This window comes from Salvelinus fontinalis, chromosome 17 (genome assembly GCF_029448725.1).
Source record: "Salvelinus fontinalis isolate EN_2023a chromosome 17, ASM2944872v1, whole genome shotgun sequence".
Lineage (NCBI taxonomy): Eukaryota > Metazoa > Chordata > Actinopteri > Salmoniformes > Salmonidae > Salvelinus > Salvelinus fontinalis.
Genome location: NC_074681.1, coordinates 33,779,481 through 33,800,795, shown reverse-complemented (window position 1 = coordinate 33,800,795; position 21,315 = coordinate 33,779,481). Strand labels below are relative to the sequence as shown.

At 44.9% G+C, this 21,315-nt stretch overlaps 1 protein-coding gene across 3 annotated transcripts in view; it reads left to right on the top strand.

The window, feature by feature from the left end:
* Positions 1-3,143: 3,143 nt before the first annotated feature.
* The window catches only part of LOC129814182 (ephrin type-B receptor 1), a 309,241-nt gene continuing 291,069 nt past the window's right edge, over positions 3,144-21,315 (top strand). For 2 of the 3 annotated variants that reach the window (XM_055867084.1, XM_055867083.1), the window contains exon 1: positions 3,145-3,492. In XM_055867084.1, coding sequence (XP_055723059.1) covers positions 3,333-3,492 — 160 coding nt within the window. In that variant the 5' untranslated portion in view covers positions 3,145-3,332. Of the gene's footprint in view, positions 3,493-21,315 lie in introns of all 3 variants that reach the window. The other variant, XM_055867082.1, reaches the window with a different exon arrangement.

Sequence of the window (21,315 nt, the reverse complement as noted above, 5' to 3'; positions counted from 1 at the left end):
GAGAGAGAGAGAGAGAGAGAGAGAGAGAGAGAGAGAGAGAGAGAGAGAGAGAGAGAGAGAGAGAGAGAGAGAGAGAGAGAGAGAGAGAGAGAGACAGAGACAGAGACAGAGACAGAGACAGAGACAGAGACAGAGACAGAGACAGAGACAGAGACAGAGACAGAGACAGAGACAGAGAGAACGAACACTGTCCCTGAAGGGTCTGGAGCATAATCGAGAGATAGGACTGACGTGATGACATTCTAATGTTATTTTAACCCTCTGAAGGCTCACTCAGCAGGGCTAAGGAAAGGTGAGTATGCTTCTCACTGCTCACTACCTCACCACGCATAACTCAGACCATGAAAACATTAACAGATGCGTTTAATTCATTGCGATTCTGGGTATTCAGAAACAACCAAGGACACCTCTTAGTTTCATTCAGTTAGTATCCAATTATCACAAACAGCACACTGTGGTCTTGGCGCTTGTATCCAAGGGCCTTCAATAGCTGTTATTTGAATTCATTTACCCCTACCTAATTGTGCAAATCTGAAAGGACTGGATGGGTATAAGCAATATAGTACTGTACAGTAATGACTGAGAGAGACTATACAGCAGCAAAGTGCAGTAATAAAATGGGACAAATTATACTGTTATAAAATAAAGATAATGGCTCGAGTGTTCAGTCCGACAGTCCAACCTCATGAAATAATCAATATATTATCCGATCAGATCCACCACTCCTACTCAAAAGAGCGACCTACAGTACAGGCACAACAGGTGGATTCAGAACCATGGTCAGCGTATCCGCCGGACATCAGCTCCGCACTGGATCTGAATATGCGCAAACAGCTTATTGCACTATTGCACAAAGAAGCAAGGAAGAATAGAAAGCCCTGAAAGGGTTTTCATTAAGCCCATATGAAAACAGCCACACGCAATACAATACAATATCTTGAACTGTACGGCAGGTATGAAATGAATAGCTGACTTTGAATAAGCAAACACTACTGTATAGGCAGGCATTCAGGCATGGAAACATGAAATCATTATACATAATACCACGGCTGGTATGAATACAATATCTCACTTTGAATTCAGCACATACAGTATAGGCCTGTCTTATCAAGACAGACATGAACACATTAGGCTAAATCATAAATAAACCGTTTTTAGGCGTATTTTTCTTGTGTGTTTCACGTTTTACAGCAGAAGGCGTAGACACCTAGGCTTTGGTGTTGAAGATGAAGATGAAGAGTATTTCATCATAGACCAGAGTCACTGAGTTCCCTTTCAAAGGACAACAGGGCTAGATTGTTGAGACGTTCAGTCAGCTTGCAAGATCTGAGCGATGTGTTGATACGGCCTGTAGCAGAGAAGAGTATCCCAACACTTCATGAAGTCATAGGAAGAGTGATGCTGGCCCTTAGTAGTCTATTGATGTCCAAAACTTCAATAAGGGATTGGAATTCCTGACCTCCCCCACTTTCCGACGCCTTTGCTGAATAAACCCGTTTTAAATGTCTGGACTCATGAGTCTAGCGTTTTTGGGCAGCGGCTCTAGAAGATTTTGAATTTTTTGATCATATTTTGATATGAATAAAACAAGTAAATGTGCCCTATTCACTCTTCACACTCCCTACGTTCACGTACTGCTATGTCCCGTTTATTACATATCCAGAACCACTTAATAGTTGTCGTGTAGCGGGAATAGAACAGTCATGTCAGAAAAGGAGATCCATGCCCTGCAATATTATTATGATTTAGGCCTTATTAAAGTAAATACATATTTTAGGCGACATGCTGCTATGCGATCTCCTTACCAACCAACAACAAATGCATATGTTGCAGCCTATCGTTACTCTTACGAGTTCATGTTTTATCAGCCAACTATTATTATCATTCTCCTGCATCAAACATCTACATTTCTCCCCAAATACATAGAATTGCTTACAGTACAGTTTATCAACCGTTAGAAGTTGTGCATGCGCATGGTCTGAGATTTGCGTGGAGATACGCACACTTTACTTTCAAGATCAAAATGGTTAAATAGCAACATTTGCGGGAAAACCTGTGCACATAAGGTTTAGTCTTTTTGTTGTGCGGATGCACCTTTGATCAATTATGCCCCTGGCGCCGCTGGTGGCTGCAGCTGCTGCTGAGAGCAGTATTAAAAGGTGTGCAGACACGCACAGTATTTTGTCTTGTTCTTAATACAGCGCGGCAAGCCCGAGACCCGCCCGGCCCAAAATCAATTATCCGAATTGGAGTCTGACCCGTATAAGACAGTCGGGCCCCGTTGGTTTCGTCCTGAGAATGAGAACTCTATGCTGGAACAACCAACCCCAGCCAAGTGTAGGTTGGGGGTTTGGGTGTCATTGATTATCCCCCCCCCCCCCCCCTCTTCCAGATCCCGGTCCCCCAGCACATTCATAAGGAAACAACCCTTTGTGTCCCCCATCTGTTGCAGCATGTGCACTCATGATCTCACAATAGGATGAGGGTGTGAGGAGAGGGGCAGCGACGGGGAGATCTAACTACTATTAGGGGGTGGCTGTGGACCTTTTGACAAGGCTACTAAGACTAGTCCGAATGCAAATGAGCTCTTTGGTTCTGATGAAGGTCATAGGGGCGGGAGGGTGCCAAGGCACGCACCGGCCCTAAGACACTGGGGTGGAGGAAGGTGCGGGATGTGCGACTGTGGTAGACAGAAGCCCAATGCCGTTTCTCCCCCTTCTTCCTGAACTGTACATTTTACATTTGAACACTCCCCCCTCATCGATTTTTAAGGAACAGACTGGTGTAAGGAATGGGGGGAGAATTCCCTTTAGCAAAATGCAATCACCACTCTAATGCTTTTTGATGTTTAAAGTGAATTAGGTGAATGGGAGTGAATAAGTGTACACTTTCATGGGAGAAAGGGGGTAAAAGCAATTGAGGTAGGGAGGAGGAGTTCATGGGAGAGAAGAGGAGGGAGAGAAAGCTGAAAAATTGAGGTCCTTTATATTTTTTGGGGGAAACATTTAATGTAATATCCAATCAAGACCAATTGGTGGTGCTATTCTACTTCACTGAGGCGGTCGAGGTTTCAAATAGGTCAGGGAAAAGTTTGTGTTTTCACAACGCAGGGAGGAGCAGACCAGTGGCGATTGGTTAACGATTTTCACTTTTCAATCTGTGATTGGCCCTGCCGATATAGCGGTGTGTGGGGAGGTTGTCTCGCCCCCCTCCTCTCGTCCTCACTACCCCATGCCATCCCCTATACACTCGGCGAGGTCCTACGCTGGTTGTCACATACTCTTTACTACGGCTTGAAATGTGACTCTCACAACACGGGTTTACCGACTGGAATGCACCGCTCTGTGACAACTGGAGTGATTTTTTGTGCGCGCAAATCCTGCGTGGTTCTCAGTGGATATAGGCTGTGTGGACTATACATTCCTGCCATGACTGTGGATTTGTTTGCGGTTTTATGGGTCATCCTCACCACCACAGTTTCTGCAATGGAAGGTAGGCTAAATGATTGGAATTATCATTGCTCTGTTTTTATGGTAGGACCATGGAACGAAATTGAATAATGCTACGCGCCGGAGCTCCCACTGGCTCTCTCGCGCTCTCTTTCCCATGGAACGCCACATTGTATCCGCGAGAGCGTGCGCTCTGTGCTGTCAGAAGGAATACCAGGGATACGATCCTCTCAATCCCTGTCCAGTTATTTTATCATTCATCAGAATGGGATGGAAGAGTAAGGGTCTGTGGTGGTCTGGTTCTTCTGGGCTGCAGACAGTACAGTTAGACCATGTCCCGTTCTCGCTTCGACTACATGTATCCTGGCCATAATGTTTTCATTGCACTGTTAACATGGGGAGCCTACTTTTATTTGTTTTATTGTGGTATGCTATTGTGCTATAAGATAATTGGTCATCTTTCTAGGCTAGACTACACTCTTAGAAAAAAGGTTCGGGATAGAACTTAAAATGGTTCTATTGCTTTTCATATATGGCACCCCTAAATGTTCTATATAGAACCATTTTGTAGGGTTCTTTGATCAGAACCCCAGAGATTCTTCTTCACTGAACCAAAGTTATTTCCGTTTAGAACCCTTGGGTTCCATATAGCGTTCTATAGATATCTTAACGTTCTATATATAGCGTTCTATATGGAACCAATTTCGGTTATATATAGAACCTTAATGGGCGCCATATTTGAAGCATGCATAAAACCCTTATTCTCTAAAATAGTGTTTCAAAACTGATGTACAATCTGTGACTTAATCCGGAGAGATGCTTCTCCACCGGGCAAGTGTTGGCGCCTGAGTGTAGATCTCTCCTCTCAAAAACTCTGTATGTTATTCGGGTCACGTCCTGTCATAGGCGAATAATTCGTTTTTAGTGCCAACTCCGAGCAACAGTAGGATAAATATCAGGCGATTTTGAATTGGCGGAGGGATTTAATGGATAGCTGCTCAAACTGTTTAGCGACCGTAATGACTCCGCCAGATCAAACGATGCTGACTGGGTGACGGGTGGTGATGAGGCAGTTCCAGATCAGGACAATTAAAACAATAGGATCAATTTCTCTCTCTGTCTGTCTGGTCCTCTTTGGCACACAAATGCACACAGACAGACATGCATACAGACATACCACACACACACTGTGTAGGCTAAATCAACAGACAAGTTTGCCATCATCATCAGTAGCTAAAAGCCATTCTTAGGCTTCAACTTACTTTCCATTTCCTGTGTAGAAGCCGAGGGACTAGAGCACTAGACATCCAGTATGTGATGCAGGCATATTATGCTACAGCCTTTTTGTTATGGAACATCTCCCTTTGCTTTCTTTGCTCACACACTTGCCAAAGCAAATGGCCTGGTGTGGTTCTCTGCTTAACATAGACAAGTGGAATGAATTAAAGACTAGAAAGTGAAGTGGGTGTTACATGATCGTAGTATCTCTGTTTCATCTTTTTCCTTTGATAATGATTACAACTCTCAGGCTGCCAGGGTAGCTCAGTGTTGTAATTCAGTGGTGGCTGACAGCTTGCTTGTTTATATTTATCGTATTCTATCGCACCCACCCACGCACGCACACACACACACACACACACACGCACGCACGCACGCACGCACACGCACGCACGTGACCCATTGGACATCTTATCCGCTTCCCAAATCCCTGACAGTCGCTCTAAAGGTCTCTCTAGAAAGACAAAGCTGGCTATTGGGTTGAACAGATGGGTATGGGAGACACACTAGGTTACCCGGGCAACACGAGGGCTGAAAGTGATTTCCTTGTTTAGGCTGGTTAATTGAAAGGAGATTGTCTCACGGGCAGGTTAAGATGTTAACTGATCTGATCTCCAATCTGTTGCCCTCATTCTCTCTCTCTCTCTGTGTATGTGTGTGTGACAGCATACAGCCCTGGCCACATTATCCCTGCCCAGATCCGTGTCACCCTTAATCTGATTATCTGTCCCTAATCAACACATCAGTCCCGTAATCCCAAACAATGTGACAGAGAACACTGTTTGTGTGTGTGTGTCTGGGGGGCACCACTGACCATATGGACAGATTGGTGGTGATGAATAGAGAGTACCCCCCCCCCAATCAGTCTGCCAGGGGGAAGGGCTACAGCTGTGTTTGGGGGTATCCCTAAACATGTTACTATAGCTGTGATAGGTTCAGGTTGGATATCATGATGCTATATTATGGAGCTACAGCTGGACATAAATTACTTTGCTACTTCTATAGATTTCAACCATCCGACTGACTGAACAACCTCTTACTGTGGTTGTCTCTATCCCCTGTCATGCTGTGTCATCTATACGGCTGACATCTATTATCTCTCCTCAATGGAGCGAGGGATGGAGCCAAAGTGGAGGATGGAGAGTGGATGGCTAAACAGAGCATTAGAGCTGAGCAGCAGGCGAGTGTATGGAAGGTGGACGAGGTCATCTGAACCGTGTTGCTCCCGGCAACCCCATGTTTGTGTAAAGGAGGTGGTTTTGCGAAAGTCGACTGAGATCTGAAGACTCGCGTTAACTCCCTAGGCTGAGATGTGGGGGATGGCAGCAGACACACAGTGACTGTCTGTCTGACTGATGGCAGCCATGGCTTCACTGAAAGATCATGATGTCACAGAGACCAGGGCAGAATACCCTGATCCCATCAACTGTTATGGTTATGGGACGTGAGGACTGGCTGGCTGTAGCTGTGGGTACTTGTGAGGGATAGTTTGCGGGCTTTGTGGATGCAACCACCCAGTGACACAGGCATGTACGCACACGCACGCGCGCACACACACACACACACACACACACACACACACACACACACACACACACACACACACACACACACACACACACACACACACACACACACACACACACACACACACACACACACGCACACACGCACACACACACACACACACACACCATGGCAGAGGTGAGGAGAGGAGAGGAAACAGTAGATAAATTCTGCCTGATCACTAGAAATAGACAGCAATTTTGGATGTTTGAACATTTCCTGAGAACGTTGATATACTCTATGCCTACTTCGGGCACTCAAAACAACAAAAGATTGAAAGGAATAACCAGCACCAGGCATGAACTCACGAAGCTCGGAGCCGGAGCGCGCTGATTGGAACACTGATCCTCCACAGTTCACAAAGCTCTAGTAAGACATGACAATACTGGATGATCGTTTTTAATTATTTTGTTTTACGCCTTTCCCAAACCATAGCCCTAACCTTAACCACTCGGAATGAATACCTAAACTTAACCCTTTGAGTGGTTTCTGTTTTAACCCTGTAAATATGCGAGTACTTGTTGGACAAGCACTTGTTGGATAAGTCACCATGCGCTATAGCTGGGCGGAAGGAGCGAGGAGAGAGGAGAGGACATGCATTTGCATGCCATTAGAGAAAAGTACATGTGCAGTGTTCCATTTCTCCCTCTCTCCCTCCCTCTCTCTGTCTCTCTGTTGCTCTCTTTCTCTACCCCCTCTCTCTCCCCTTCCTCCCTTTCTCTCTGTGTTTATTTGTTCATTCATTTGTTTATTTGGATATCCATTAGCTTTTGCAGAAGCAGCAGCAACTCTTCTGTGCATCTGTGTATCATTATTTTCAACAGCAGTGGTCATTTTCCACCACATACAGAGCCAGCACTTATTTATGTTTGCTCTTAAACCAATTAAGCCTGCTTAGCTGACTGGGAGAGAGAAAGGGATGGATGGAGGGAGGAGGAGAGACTGGAGTAGATAGATGGAGGGGTAGTGAGTGAAAGAGGAGGGCAAGAGAAAGAAGAGGGGGAGAGAAATGGATGAGGGACAGAGAGAGGACATGTGAAAGAGGGGGAGGGAGAGGGAGAAAGATCGAGAGAGACAGAAAGAGGGGGAGCGGTGGGAGAGAGAACGGGAGAGATGGATGTGGTGACAGGGAAGCACCAAACCCAAACCCACTGGAACCAACCAGATCCTCCATTAACTACTGTAGCTGGGGACTGGCTGCTTCGGTACTAGACACATTCATCAACTCCAGCAGCGAACCAGAGAGAGCAGGGAGAAGGAGAGGGAGAGACACTGGGTGAGAGAGAGTGAGGGAAAGAGAGAGAGAGAGAGAGAGAGAGAGAGAGAGAGAGAGAGAGAGAGAGAGAGAGAGAGAGAGAGAGAGAGAGAGAGAGAGGGGGCAGGAGCAAAGGCAGAGAGATGAAAAAAGGAAAGTGTGTGCGTTTCAAAGAACTACCATGATCATGAAGTCATCCATTTCGAAGCAGGCCAGTGAGGACAAGCTGAGGCTGATGATAGCAAATCCAACAACCTGTGTATGTGTGTGTGTCTGTGTGTGTGTGTGTGTGTGTGTGTCTGTGTGTGTGTGTGTGTGTGTCTGTGTGTGTGTGTGGGTGCGTGGTTACGTGGGTGTGGGTGCGTGTGCGTGAGTGAGAGTTGAAATCTCCAACCCAGAAGACAACAGGCTTGTATGTAGTAATCAGTCCCAGAGGAAGTAAATAGCAGTGATGCTGTAATGCCACCTCCCCAGTGGCACAATGGATTAGCGATTATAACAATTATGACATGTTTATGCATGAGTAGCTAATAATGATTCGCTTCAAGCATCATAACAACTGCCAGTCAAACCAACACATATTCTGCGTCATATCAGTCCCCAGTTTAATGCTGACCCAATTCCCTGTACAGAGTATATGTATGGTATCTGGCTAAGAGTAGAGCAGCAATAGAATAGGTTCAGCGAACAGACAGGCTTTTGTGCAAATATAATTGACTGTTTTTTTGTGTGCATGTGTTCGAGAGGGAGAAGAAGAGCGAGGGAGAGAGAGACAGAGAGAGAGGGAGAGAGAGACTGAGAGAGAGGGAGAGAGAGGGAGAGAGAGACTGAGAGAGAGACTGAGAGAGAGAGAGGGAGAGAGAGACTGAGAGAGAGAGGGAGAGAGAGACTGAGAGAGAGGGAGAGAGACTGAGAGAGAGGGAGAGAGACTGAGAGAGAGGGAGAGAGAGACTGAGAGAGAGGGAGAGAGAGAGACTGAGAGAGAGAGAGGGAGAGAGAGACTGAGAGAGAGGGAGAGAGACTGAGAAAGAGGGAGAGAGACTGAGAGAGAGGGAGAGAGACTGAGAGAGAGGGAGAGAGAGAGACTGAGAGAGAGAGAGGGAGAGAGAGACTGAGAGAGAGGGAGAGAGACTGAGAGAGAGGGAGAGAGACCGTGACCCCATCTGTGATGGAAAGAGAGAAGTCACTAATGGATGTGTAGATCAGTCCCCACCTCTCATTTTCTCTCTCCAAATGGACGACTGTAAAACAAAAAGAGAAAAAAACTGCCTATTCTGTACAGAATGGGGTGGGGAAACACAGTGTCACATGTAATGTGCTGTGTGTGTGTGTGTGTTCATGAGTGTATGTGAGTGTGTGAGTGTGTGTGAGTGTGTGTGGGCCTGTATCCACCTTCGCTACAGGGTTAGTGCTGATTTGTTGACCTATAATGATGTGTGAAGTAGAATGCTAGTTTCTGTGTGAAAATATGTGTGAAAATAACCCCCTAGCCTTGCCAGTATAGGCCTTGTGGTTATGGTCTGCCTCCTGCCCAGCCACTGTTGACTGAGACCATGATGACTGAGACCATTATGAATGAGATCATGATGACTGAGACCATGATGACTGAGACCATGACTGGGACCATGATGACTGAGACCATGACTGAGAACATGATGACTGATCCCAAGAATGAGACCATGATGACTGAGACCATGATGACTGAGACCATGATGACTGAGACCATGATGACTGAGACCGTGATGACTGATCCCAAGAATGAGACAATGATGACTGAGACCATGATGACTGAGACCACGACTGAGACCATGATGACTGAGACCATGATGACTGAAACCATGACTGGGACCATGATGACTGAGACCATGATGACTGAGACCATGATGACTGAGACCATGACTGAGACCATGATGACTGAGACCATGATGACTGAGACTATGATGACTGAAACCATGACTGAGACCATGATGACTGAGACCATTATGACTGAGACCATGATGACTGAAACCATGATGACTGAGACCATGATGACTAAAACCATGACTGAGACCATGATGACTGAAACCATGACTGAGACCATGATGACTGAGACCATGATGACTGAGAACATGACTGTGACCATGATGACTGAGACCATGATGACTGAGACCATGAATGAGACCATGATGACTGAAACCATGATGACTGAGACCATGATGACTGAGACCATGATGACTGAGACCATGATGACTGAGACCATGACTGAGACCATGATGACTGAGACCATGATGACTGAGACTATGATGACTGAAACCATGACTGAGACCATGATGACTGAGACCATTATGACTGAGACCATGATGACTGAAACCATGATGACTGAGACCATGATGACTAAAACCATGACTGAGACCATGATGACTGAAACCATGACTGAGACCATGATGACTGAGACCATGATGACTGAGAACATGACTGTGACCATGATGACTGAGACCATGATGACTGAGACCATGAATGAGACCATGATGACTGAAACCATGATGACTGAGACCATGATGACTGAGACTATGATGACTGAAACCATGACTGAGACCATGATGACTGAGACCATGATGACTGAGACCATGACTGAGACCATGATGACTGATACCATGACTGAGACCATGATGACTGAGACCATGATGACTGAGACCATGACTGAAACCATGATGACTGAGACCATGATGACTGAGACTATGATGACTGAAACCATGACTGAAACCATGATGACTGAGACCATGACTGAGACCATGATGACTGATACCATGACTGAGACCATGATGACTGAGACCATGACTGAGACCATGATGACTGAGACCATGATGACTGAGACCATGACTGAGACCATGATGACTGAGACCATGATGACTGAGACCATGACTGAGACCATGATGACTAAAACCATGACTGAGACCATGATGACTGAGACCATGACTGAGACCATGATGACTGAGACCATGACTGAGACCATGATGACTGATACCATGACTGAGACCATGATGACTGAGACCATGATGACTGAGACCATGATGACTGAGACCATGACTGAGACCATGATGACTAAAACCATGACTGAGACCATGATGACTGAAACCATGACTGAGACCATGATGACTGATACCATGACTGAGACCATGATGACTGAGACCATGATGACTGATACCATGATGACTGAGACCATGATGACTGAGACCATGATGACTGAGACAATGATGACTGAAACCATGACTGAGACCATGATGACTGAGACCATGATGACTGAGAACATGATGACTGAGACCATGACTGAGAACATGATGATTGAGACCTTGATGACTGAGAACATGATGACTGAGACCATGACTGAGAACATGATGATTGAGACCATGATGATTGAGACCTTGACTGAGAACATGATGACTGAGAACATGATGACTGAGACCATGATGACTGAGACCATGATGACTGAGACATGATGATTGAGACCATGATGATTGAGACCATGATGACTGAGAACATGATGATTGAGACCATGATGTCTGAGAACATGATGATTGAGAACACGATGACTGAGAACATGATGACTGAGACCATGACTGAGAACATGATGATTGAGACCTTGATGACTGAGAACATGATGATTGAGACCATGACTGAGAACATGATGATTGAGAACATGATGACTGAGAACATGATGACTGAGACCATGACTGAGAACATGATGATTGAGACCTTGATGACTGAGAACATGATGATTGAGACCTTGATGACTGAGAACATGATGATTGAGACCATGACTGAGAACATGATGATTGAGAACATGATGACTGAGAACATGATGACTGAGACCATGACTGAGAACATGATGATTGAGACCTTGATGACTGAGAACATGATGATTGAGACCTTGATGACTGAGAACATGATGACTGAGACCATGACTGAGAACATGATGATTGAGACCTTGATGACTGAGAACATGATGATTAAGACCATGACTGAGAACATGATGATTGAGAACATGATGACTGAGAACATGATGACTGAGACCATGACTGAGAACATGATGATTGAGACCTTGATGACTGAGGACATGATGATTGAGACCTTGATGACTGAGAACATGATGATTGAGACCATGACTGAGAACATGATGATTGAGAACATGATGACTGAGAACATGATGACTGAGACCATGACTGAGAACATGATGATTGAGACCTTGATGACTGAGAACATGATGATTGAGACCATGACTGAGAACATGATGATTGAGACCGTGATGACTGAGAACATGATGATTGAGAACATGATGATTGAGACCATGATGACTGAGACCATGATGATTGAGACCGTGATGACTGAGAACATGATGACTGAGACCATGATTGAGAACATGATGACTGAGAACATGATGACTGAGAACATGATGATTGAGACCTTGATGACTGAGAACATGATGACTGAGACCATGACTGAGAACATGATGACTGAGACCATGATGACTGAGACATGATGATTGAGACCATGATGATTGAGACCGTGATGACTGAGAACATGATGACTGAGACCATGATGATTGAGACCTTGATGACTGAGAACATGATGACTGAGAACATGATGACTGAGACCATGATGACTGAGACCATGATGACTGAGAACATGATGACTGAGCCCGTGATGATTGAGACCTTGACTGAGACCATGATGACTGAGACCGTGATGACTGAGATCATGTTGACTGATACCATGACTGAGACCATGACTGAAACCATGATGACTGATACCATGATGACTGAGACCATGATGACTGAGACCATGATGACTGAGACCATGATGACTGAGACCATGATGACTGAGACCATGACTGAGACCATGACTGAAACCATGATGACTGAGACCATGATGACTGAGACCATGATGACTGAGACCATGATGACTGAGACCATGATGACTGAGACCATGATGACTGAGACCATGACTGAGACCATGATGACTGAGACCATGATGACTGAGACCATGATGACTGAGACCATGATGACTGAGACCATGATGACTGAGACCATGATGACTGAGACCATGATGACTGAGACCATGACTGAGACCATGATGACTGAAACCATGACTGAGACCATGATGACTGAGACCATGACTGAGACCATGATGACTGAAACCATGATGACTGAGACTATGATGACTGAAACCATGACTGAGACCATGATGACTGAGACCATGATGACTGAGAACATGATGACTGAGACCATGATGATTGAGACCATGATGACTGAGACCATGACTGAGACCATGATGACTGAGACCATGATGACTGAGACCATGATGACTGAGACCATGATGACTGAGACCATGATGACTGAGACCATGACTGAGACCATGATGACTGAAACCATGAATGAGACCATGATGACTGAAACCATGACTGAGACCATGATGACTGAAACCATGAATGAGACCATGATGACTGAGACCATGACTGAGACCATGATGACTGAGACCATGATGACTGAGACCATGATGACTGAGACCATGATGACTGAGACCATGATGACTGAGACCATGATGACTGAGACTATGACTGAGACCATAATGACTGAGAACATGATGACTGAGACTATGATGACTGAAGCCAGGACTTAGACTGTGATGACTGAGAAAATGATGACTGAGATCATGATGACTGAGATCATGATGACTGAGATCATGACAGACCCCAGAGGGGCATTAGGGTTGTTATGGCTCAGTGGAGCCAGTCTCCCATGGCTCTGACACCCCACAGGACACGCACACACGCACACATGCATGCACTCGCACACACACGCACATACACACACACACATTTTCCCTCTCAGAGCTCACCTTACCCCAGAGACATCCAAGCCTCAAAACAACCAGATGGTGGATGGGAGGTGGTGGTGGGGGGATGGAGTGGAATGTGATTTGTATGTGTGGGTGGTGCGTTTGTGTCCACTTGCATGTGTGTAATTGTGTGTTTGTGTGGGAATAGAGACCCTGCTTTTTACTACATTGCATGTTAATGGTCTTGTCATGACTGTCACGGGTTCCTGCATCCTGATTTGCTGTAGAGATGCTATCTCTGTGGAAAGTTGTGTTTTACTGGTCTCTTTTTAGGCTCACCAGCCAGTCCTGGTGGCTGACTACATGAGATAGACCAGCCTTATATAACTAACCAACCGTCATAACCAAAGGTTATGTGAACTATAGCTTGCCCGCTCCATAGCAAGCTGCTCTATCTGCACTGATTGGTGAAGTCATTTGATGGTTCTGTTCAGAAAAAAATTATTGGAAAATATTTTTGGTCCGAAACCCTGGTCATAACACTGGGCAGACTGCCATATCTAACCAATCACACGTCTTAAACATCAAAAATACTTCCTTCTCTTACCAAACACTGGATTGATCTAACCAATCACATGTCTCAAAACGGGACCAGCAGCTTTCTTGACCTGTATGCAAAATGTATTTTCTTAGGATAGCCAGAGGCAAAGTCATTAAAATTCATGAGTTGTGTTGGTTGATTGGTTAGCTAGCCTCCTAAATGCAGTGGTCAGTGGATAAACAAACTATGAGTTTAACATATTTGTCTGAAGACGAACTAGTCACCATTTATTGTTGCCCATGATGTTATCATGTCTAACACGTTGGCTCACGAGTCTAGCTAGCTAACAGCGTCATTTGGCGTACACGATTAGCTAAATGTTAGCTAGATAGTTGGCTACTGCCTGGCCAGTGTGAGCCAGCATGCTGGCTAGTTACATTTCAGTCAGTAGCTATCCTTCTAAATGTGGTTGGCAATGGATAAACTAGCTTTGATAGTTGAACATATTTAGGTGAAAACAAACTAGTAGCCAGTTGTTGTTGCCCATTGTGGTATGATATCCAACCAGCTGGAGCCTCTTCGCTATAGCCGAGGAGAGAAGAGAGAAAAAGAGAGGGAGAAAGACAGAAAGCGTTCATTATTGAGTCCTGTTTCTCCTTATTCCAACAGCGGCCCTACTCCTGGGGCCTCTACGCTTACAGAACAACCAGATACAGCCAGCTTCCCAAAACAGCCCACCTAGTACGCAACGCTAGCTCAACAATGACCACGTTGTTGTCTTGGGCTGGCTTCCACTACGGCAATTTCTCTCCTCTTTCTACTATAGTTAGGGTGGTTTTGCCTTTTTTTCTGAGGAGAAAAGTAGAATTTTAATTAAAAGTTGAAGCCGCAGCCAGACCAGCAGCAGAAGCAGACTATTTCTCATCTCTCAACCTCCCGCCTTTGAGTAATTTGTTGTGTACCTCCTCCCCTCCTCCTCCCCTCCATCCCTCCATCTCTCTTTTGGATAAAAAGATGCAGTTGTGAAGTTTTAAAAGTTGTGTACCCCCTACTCTCCACCCCTCCCTCCTTCCCTCGTTCGTTCGCTCTCTCTCTCCCTCTCCATCAAAACTTTCTCCGCCTTACCCCACCCAGAAGTGAAATATGAATGCATCTGGGTATTGACACAGGCAGCGGAAACTGGAATGCCAGGGGAGGAACAGGAAAAAAACCTGAGTGTGATTGGAGTAATGGAAGGAGGAGAGGAACAAAGGACTGCATGTATTATTCTCTTAATGAAATGGTTGTTGAAGGCAGGGTCATAAGGATTTAATTTGACGGCTAAAGCCCCAAGGCTTAGTCCTGGGGGTCCTGGAAGTGCCCGAGGGGGGGGGGGGGGGGGGGGGGGGGGGGGGTAGTGAGAGTGTTGAGGGGAAGGAGAGAGGGCGGCCTGGGGGGGGGAATGGAGCAGAGTAGCTTGTTGTGATACAACTTTTTTTTGAGCTAGAAAAATATGATTCGCACTCCACTGATAAGTCGACCAACTAAGTTGATCAGTGCATTTGCCATTTGGTGCACACTTTTCACTAGTGAACTACATTGTGTCCACTCCCTAACTTAGTATTCCTTTTCTTAAAGGTGTCCCTAAACCAGGGGTCTTCTAATTCCTAGAGGTTATTTGTGTGTATGCTGGTTTTAAAACTAGTTTTTTTTCCCAGGACAACATTGGTGTGTCCCATCACCTCTCCTAACTGTGTTTGTGTGCATTTGAGACCACTTTGGTACAGATTAGAATTGCAGTCTCCAGTTAAAGTTGCCTTCCACTATTCAATTTCCCTCAGCAAATCAAAATCAAATCAAATCAAATTGTATTTGTCAAATTCGCCGAATACAACAAGTAAAGGTGAAATGCTTACTTACAAGCCCTTAACCAGCAATACAGTTCAAGAAATAGAGTGAAGAAAATATTTACTAAAGTCCAAAAAATATAATCAATCAAAGGGAACACAAGAAATGTAGATAACAATACCGGTACCGAGTCAATGTGCGGGGGTACAGGTTAGTCAAGGTAATTTGTAAAGTGACTATGCATAAATAATAAACAGTAGAAGCAGTGTAAAAACAAGGGGGTGGCCAATTGATTAGTTGATTAGCAGTGTTATGGCTTGGGGATAGAAGCTGTAAAGGAGTCTTTTGTTCCCAGACTTGGCGCTCCGGTACCGCTTGCCATGCGGTTGCAGAGACAACAGTCTATGACTTGGGTGACTGGAGTCTTTGACAATTTTTGGGCCTTTCTCTGACACCACCTAGTATATAGGTCCTGGATGTCAGGAAGCTTGGCCACAGTGATGTACTGGGCCATACGCACTACCCTCTGTAACACCTTACGGTTAGATGCCGAGCAGTTGCCATACCAGGCGGTGATGCAACCGGTCAGGATGATCTCGATGGTGCAGCTGAAGAACATTTTGAGGATCTGGGGACCCATGCCAAATCTTTTCAGTCTCCTGCGTGTTGTGTTGTCGTGCTCTCTTGACAACTGTTTTGGTGTGCTTGGACCATGATAGTTTGTTGTGGACACCAAGGAACTTGAAGCTCTCGACCCGCTCCACTTCAGCCCTGTCAATGTTAATGGGGCCTCCTTTTCCTGTAGTCCACGATCAGCTCCTTTGTCTTGCTCACATTGAGAGAGAGGATGTTGTCCTGGCACCACACTGCCAGTTCTCTGACCTCCTCCCTATAGGCTGTCTCATCGTTGTCGGTGTTGTGTCGTCAGAAAACTCATATACGATGGTGTTGGAGACCTAGAAGATACTGTTTTACTTGAAATTCAAGTCTGACCATTACTGCCACTGCGATTATACCCTAGTCCTGGGAGCACACGGCTCGAGGAAATAACGGCTCTGTCTTCCACCAGTGGCTGTTTCTCATTGGTAGCTGCAGTCTCTGTTTGTGTCCAAACTGGCACACATCCCTCCCGACCCAACCCTCACACACACACACTTTAATGAGGCCAGTGCGGTCGGTCGGTCTGATGATATTTAGGCCTGTCATCCCCATGCGTTCTGTCTAGGAAGTCTTTTTCCCTCCTGTCTGAAGCTATTAAAACCTCAGTCCCTTTGACCAAGGCTTCACACATTGTTAGACACCTCAGCATCTCCCTACACTGCCATGAGTGTCAAGGTGGAGTCTGTAGCTATGTGTTTGTGCGTGCGTGTGTGCATTTGAGACGCACACTCGGTCCTTCCTTTGATGTGTGTGGGGTAATGAGTGTAGGCAGAGAGCTGATGGTCTACTGCTGTGGCCTGTCCTATTATTAAGGACTTACTGCCTACTGACTGGTCTGGGATCAGCACGTAGAGACATATTTCATCAGCATTGGACACATTTCCCTGCCCTTCTCTTCCCTTCTCATCCCCACTGTAAATGTATTATTTTATTAAAGATATGAGGATAGGCTGGGGAGGGGGAGGGAAATGAAGGTGTGTGTGTGGAGTGGGGGAGGGTTGTGCCCAATGCTGCGTGACCTTGCACAACGCTCAAACACCTTCCTCAGGCGGACGGCGTTGCCCTGTGCAATCCAGTAGCGTCAGGTCTGGGTGAGAAGAGAGACTTTTAAAGGAAATGAAATATCGACTCTAACCAGAAAGACTAATGAGAAATGAGTGAACACTGCCCTGATGAGACCGAGACGCCTGATTTGCCGAGCTCCAACAAGAAGAAGGACTGGGCGGTGGAGGGTAAAGGAACTTCTTCTAAAGGTTAAAGGTGACTTCCGAGATTCCTTATACCACTTAACTTTGAGATTAGAGTTTGAGACAATCAAGAACTGGATATAGTTAAGTTAATATGAGTGGGAGCTGCTTGTTAACAGCACAGTATGACAAGAAGCCCTTCAGGATTGTGAGTATAGTGGTCAGGGGCGCAACTTTGGTTTTAGAAGTGGGTGGGACATAATTATATATATCTTTTTTTAAATCCAGTCGGATATACACTCTAAACAGCCTACCAGACGGCTCGGAGGCGTCCGCATGGTCCTAAAGTACACCTTTGCCTTGTTTTGTATCATATTCCAATGATAAAACCGGGGGGCAAAAATGCAATTTCAGAATGTGTGGGGGGGGGACCTGTCCTCCGTCACCAGTGAAAGTTACGCCCCTGATAGAGGTTATCACTGATAGAGATTATCACTGTATAATTATGCGTTTTCTTCTATTGTACAGTCAAATGTATATCGTAGCAGTGGGACAAGCTGTATGATGCATGTAGAAGAATGGAGGGATGGAGGGTTGGAGATGCAGAAGGTAGAGAGCGAGTGAGAGGAAGAGAGAGAAAAAAAGGGAAGGAAAGAGGGAGAAAGAGACAGAGAGAGAAACTGAGGGCTTTGTGTCTGCCGGCCCCCTGGTTCTCTGATAACGATGTCTGCTCGAACAGCTGTCAGCCCTCTATCAGACATGCCAGTGTGTGTGTGTGTGTGTGTGTGTGTGTGTGTGTGTGTGTGTGTGTGTGTGTGTGTGTGTGTGTGTGTGTGTGTGTGTGTGTGTATGTGTGTGTGTGTGTGTGAACATTAACAGGTCTCCATTGGGGTAGGGTAATAACCAAATAGAGGTACAGTCTCCACCACACTGAGGTTATCCTGTCAACACTACTCCATGTCTACACTACTCAATATTTACACTACACAATGTTTACACTACTCCATGTCAATACTACTCCATTTCAACACTACTCCATGTCAACAGTACGCCATGTTTACACTACTCAATATTTACACTACTCAATGGCTACACTACTCCATGTCAATACTAATCCATGTCCACAGTACTCCATGTTTACACTACTCAATATTTACACTACTCCATGTTAACACTACTCCATGTCTACACTACTCACTATTTACACTACTCAATGTTTACACTACTCCATGTTTATACTACTCCATGTCAATACTACTCCATGTCTACACTACTCCATGTTTACACTACTCAATATTTACACTACTCCATGTCAACACTACTCCATGTTTATACTACTCCATGTCAATACTACTCCATGTCTACACTACTCCATGTTTACATTTAAGTCATTTAGCAGACGCTCTTATCCAGAGCGATATATCCGATATATCCAGACGCTCTTATACACTACTCCATGTCAATACTACTCCATGTCAATACTACTCCATTTCAACAGTACTCCATGTCAACACTACTCCATGTCTACACTACTCCATGTCAATACTACTCCATGTCAGCACTACTCCATTTCAACAGTACTCCATGTCAACACTACTCCATGTCTACACTACTCCATGTCAATACTACTCCATGTCAGCACTACTCCATTTCAACAGTACTCCATGTTTACACTACTCCATGTTTACACTACTCCATGTCAATACTACTCCATGTCAGCACTACTCCATTTCAACAGTACTCCATGTCAACACTACTCCATGTCTACACTACTCCATGTCAATACTACTCCATGTCAGCACTACTCCATTTCAACAGTACTCCATGTTTACACTACTCCATGTCTACACTACTCCATATCAACAGTACTCCATGTCAACATTACTCCATGTTTACATTACTCCATGTTTACACTACTCCATGTCTACACTACTCCATGTCAACAGTACTCCATGTTTACACTACTCCATGTCTACACTACTCCATGTCTACACTACTCCATGTCAACACTACTCCATGTCTACACTACTCCATGTTTACACTACTCCATGTCAACACTACTCCATGTCAACAGTACTCTATGTTTACACTACTCCATGTTTACACTACTCCATGTTCACACTACTCCATGTCAACACTACTCCATGTCAACACTACTCCATGTCAACAGTACTCCATGTTTACACTACTCCATGTTTACACTACTCCATGTCTACACTACTCCATGTCAACACTACTCCATGTCAACACGTCTCCATTTCTACACTACTCCATGTCTACACTAGTCCGAGCTGGGTTGAGGTATCTAGGGAAAAACTGGTAAAAAAATCAAAATAAACTAACTCTTTTAGTCTTTTCCTTCCAAATTTCTATGGATTTCAATGTGATGTTTGAAATTTCAGTTGAAACATCTAGGACCAGTTTTCCTAAACACATGGCCTGACTTGGGAAAACTCCAGCCAAAGCTATATCCCACCTGATGGCTGTGGTACCCATGGTGTGTGATATTCAGCAACATTATACATTAAGAAGATCCAGCCATTTGAACCACTTTTATACTGTGTTTGATTGACAATCGTCATAGAAGACTAGCTTCATAAGGAGATGTATGACAGTCTTTTGTGTTCGTGAGTTGTGTTGGATTCTTGTTTTAGACCTCAGTTAGAGTTTCTCATATACACAGACAGACACATGGCAGATTACAAATCTACCTTCAATCTGGTAAATACAACGACATCCATCACAGACACACACACACACACACACACACACACACACACACACACACACACACACACACACACACACACACACACACACACACACACACACACACACACACACACACACACACACACACACACACACACACAAAACATAACGCCTTCTAAACAAACCACAGAGAGAGAGAGAGAGAGGGAGATGCGGAGAGAGAGCGATGGAGAGAGGGAGATCCCGAAAGAGAGAGAGAGAGGGAGAGAGAGGAAGATGCAGAGAGAGAGAGAGAGAGGGAAAGAGAGGAAGATGCAGAGAGAGAGATAGATAGAAAGATAGAGAGAGAGAGAGAGAGAGGGGGAGATGCAGAGACAGAGATAGATAGAGGGATGCAGAGAGAGAGAGGGAGAGAGAGAAAGATGCATAGCGAGATATATATAGATAGATAGAGAGAGAGATAGAGAGAGAGGGAGATGCAGACACAGAGAGAGATAGAGCGAGAGAGATCGAGAGATAGACAGTTGAAGTCGGAAGTTTACATACACTTCGGTTGGAGTCTTTAAAACTTGTTTTTCAACTGCTCCACAAATTTCTTGTTAACAAACTATAGTTTTGGCAAGTCGGTTAGGACATCTACTTTGTGCATGACACAAGTAGTTTTTCCAACAATAGTTTACAGACAGATTATTTCACTTATAATTCACTGTATCACAATTCCAGTGGGTCAGAAGTTAACATACACTTAGTTGACTGTGCCTTTAAACAGCTTGGAAAATTCCAGGAAATTATGTCATGGCTTTAGAATCTTCTAATAGGCTAATTGACATCATTTGAGTCATCTGTACAAACAATAGTACACAAGTATATACACCCTCGGACCACACAGTCGTCATACCGCTCAGGAAGGAGACACCTTCTGTCTCCTAGAGATGAACGTTCTTTGGTCCGAATCAATCCCAAAACAACAGCAAAGGAGCTTGTGAAGAGGCTGGAGGTACAGGTACAAAAGTATCTATATCCACA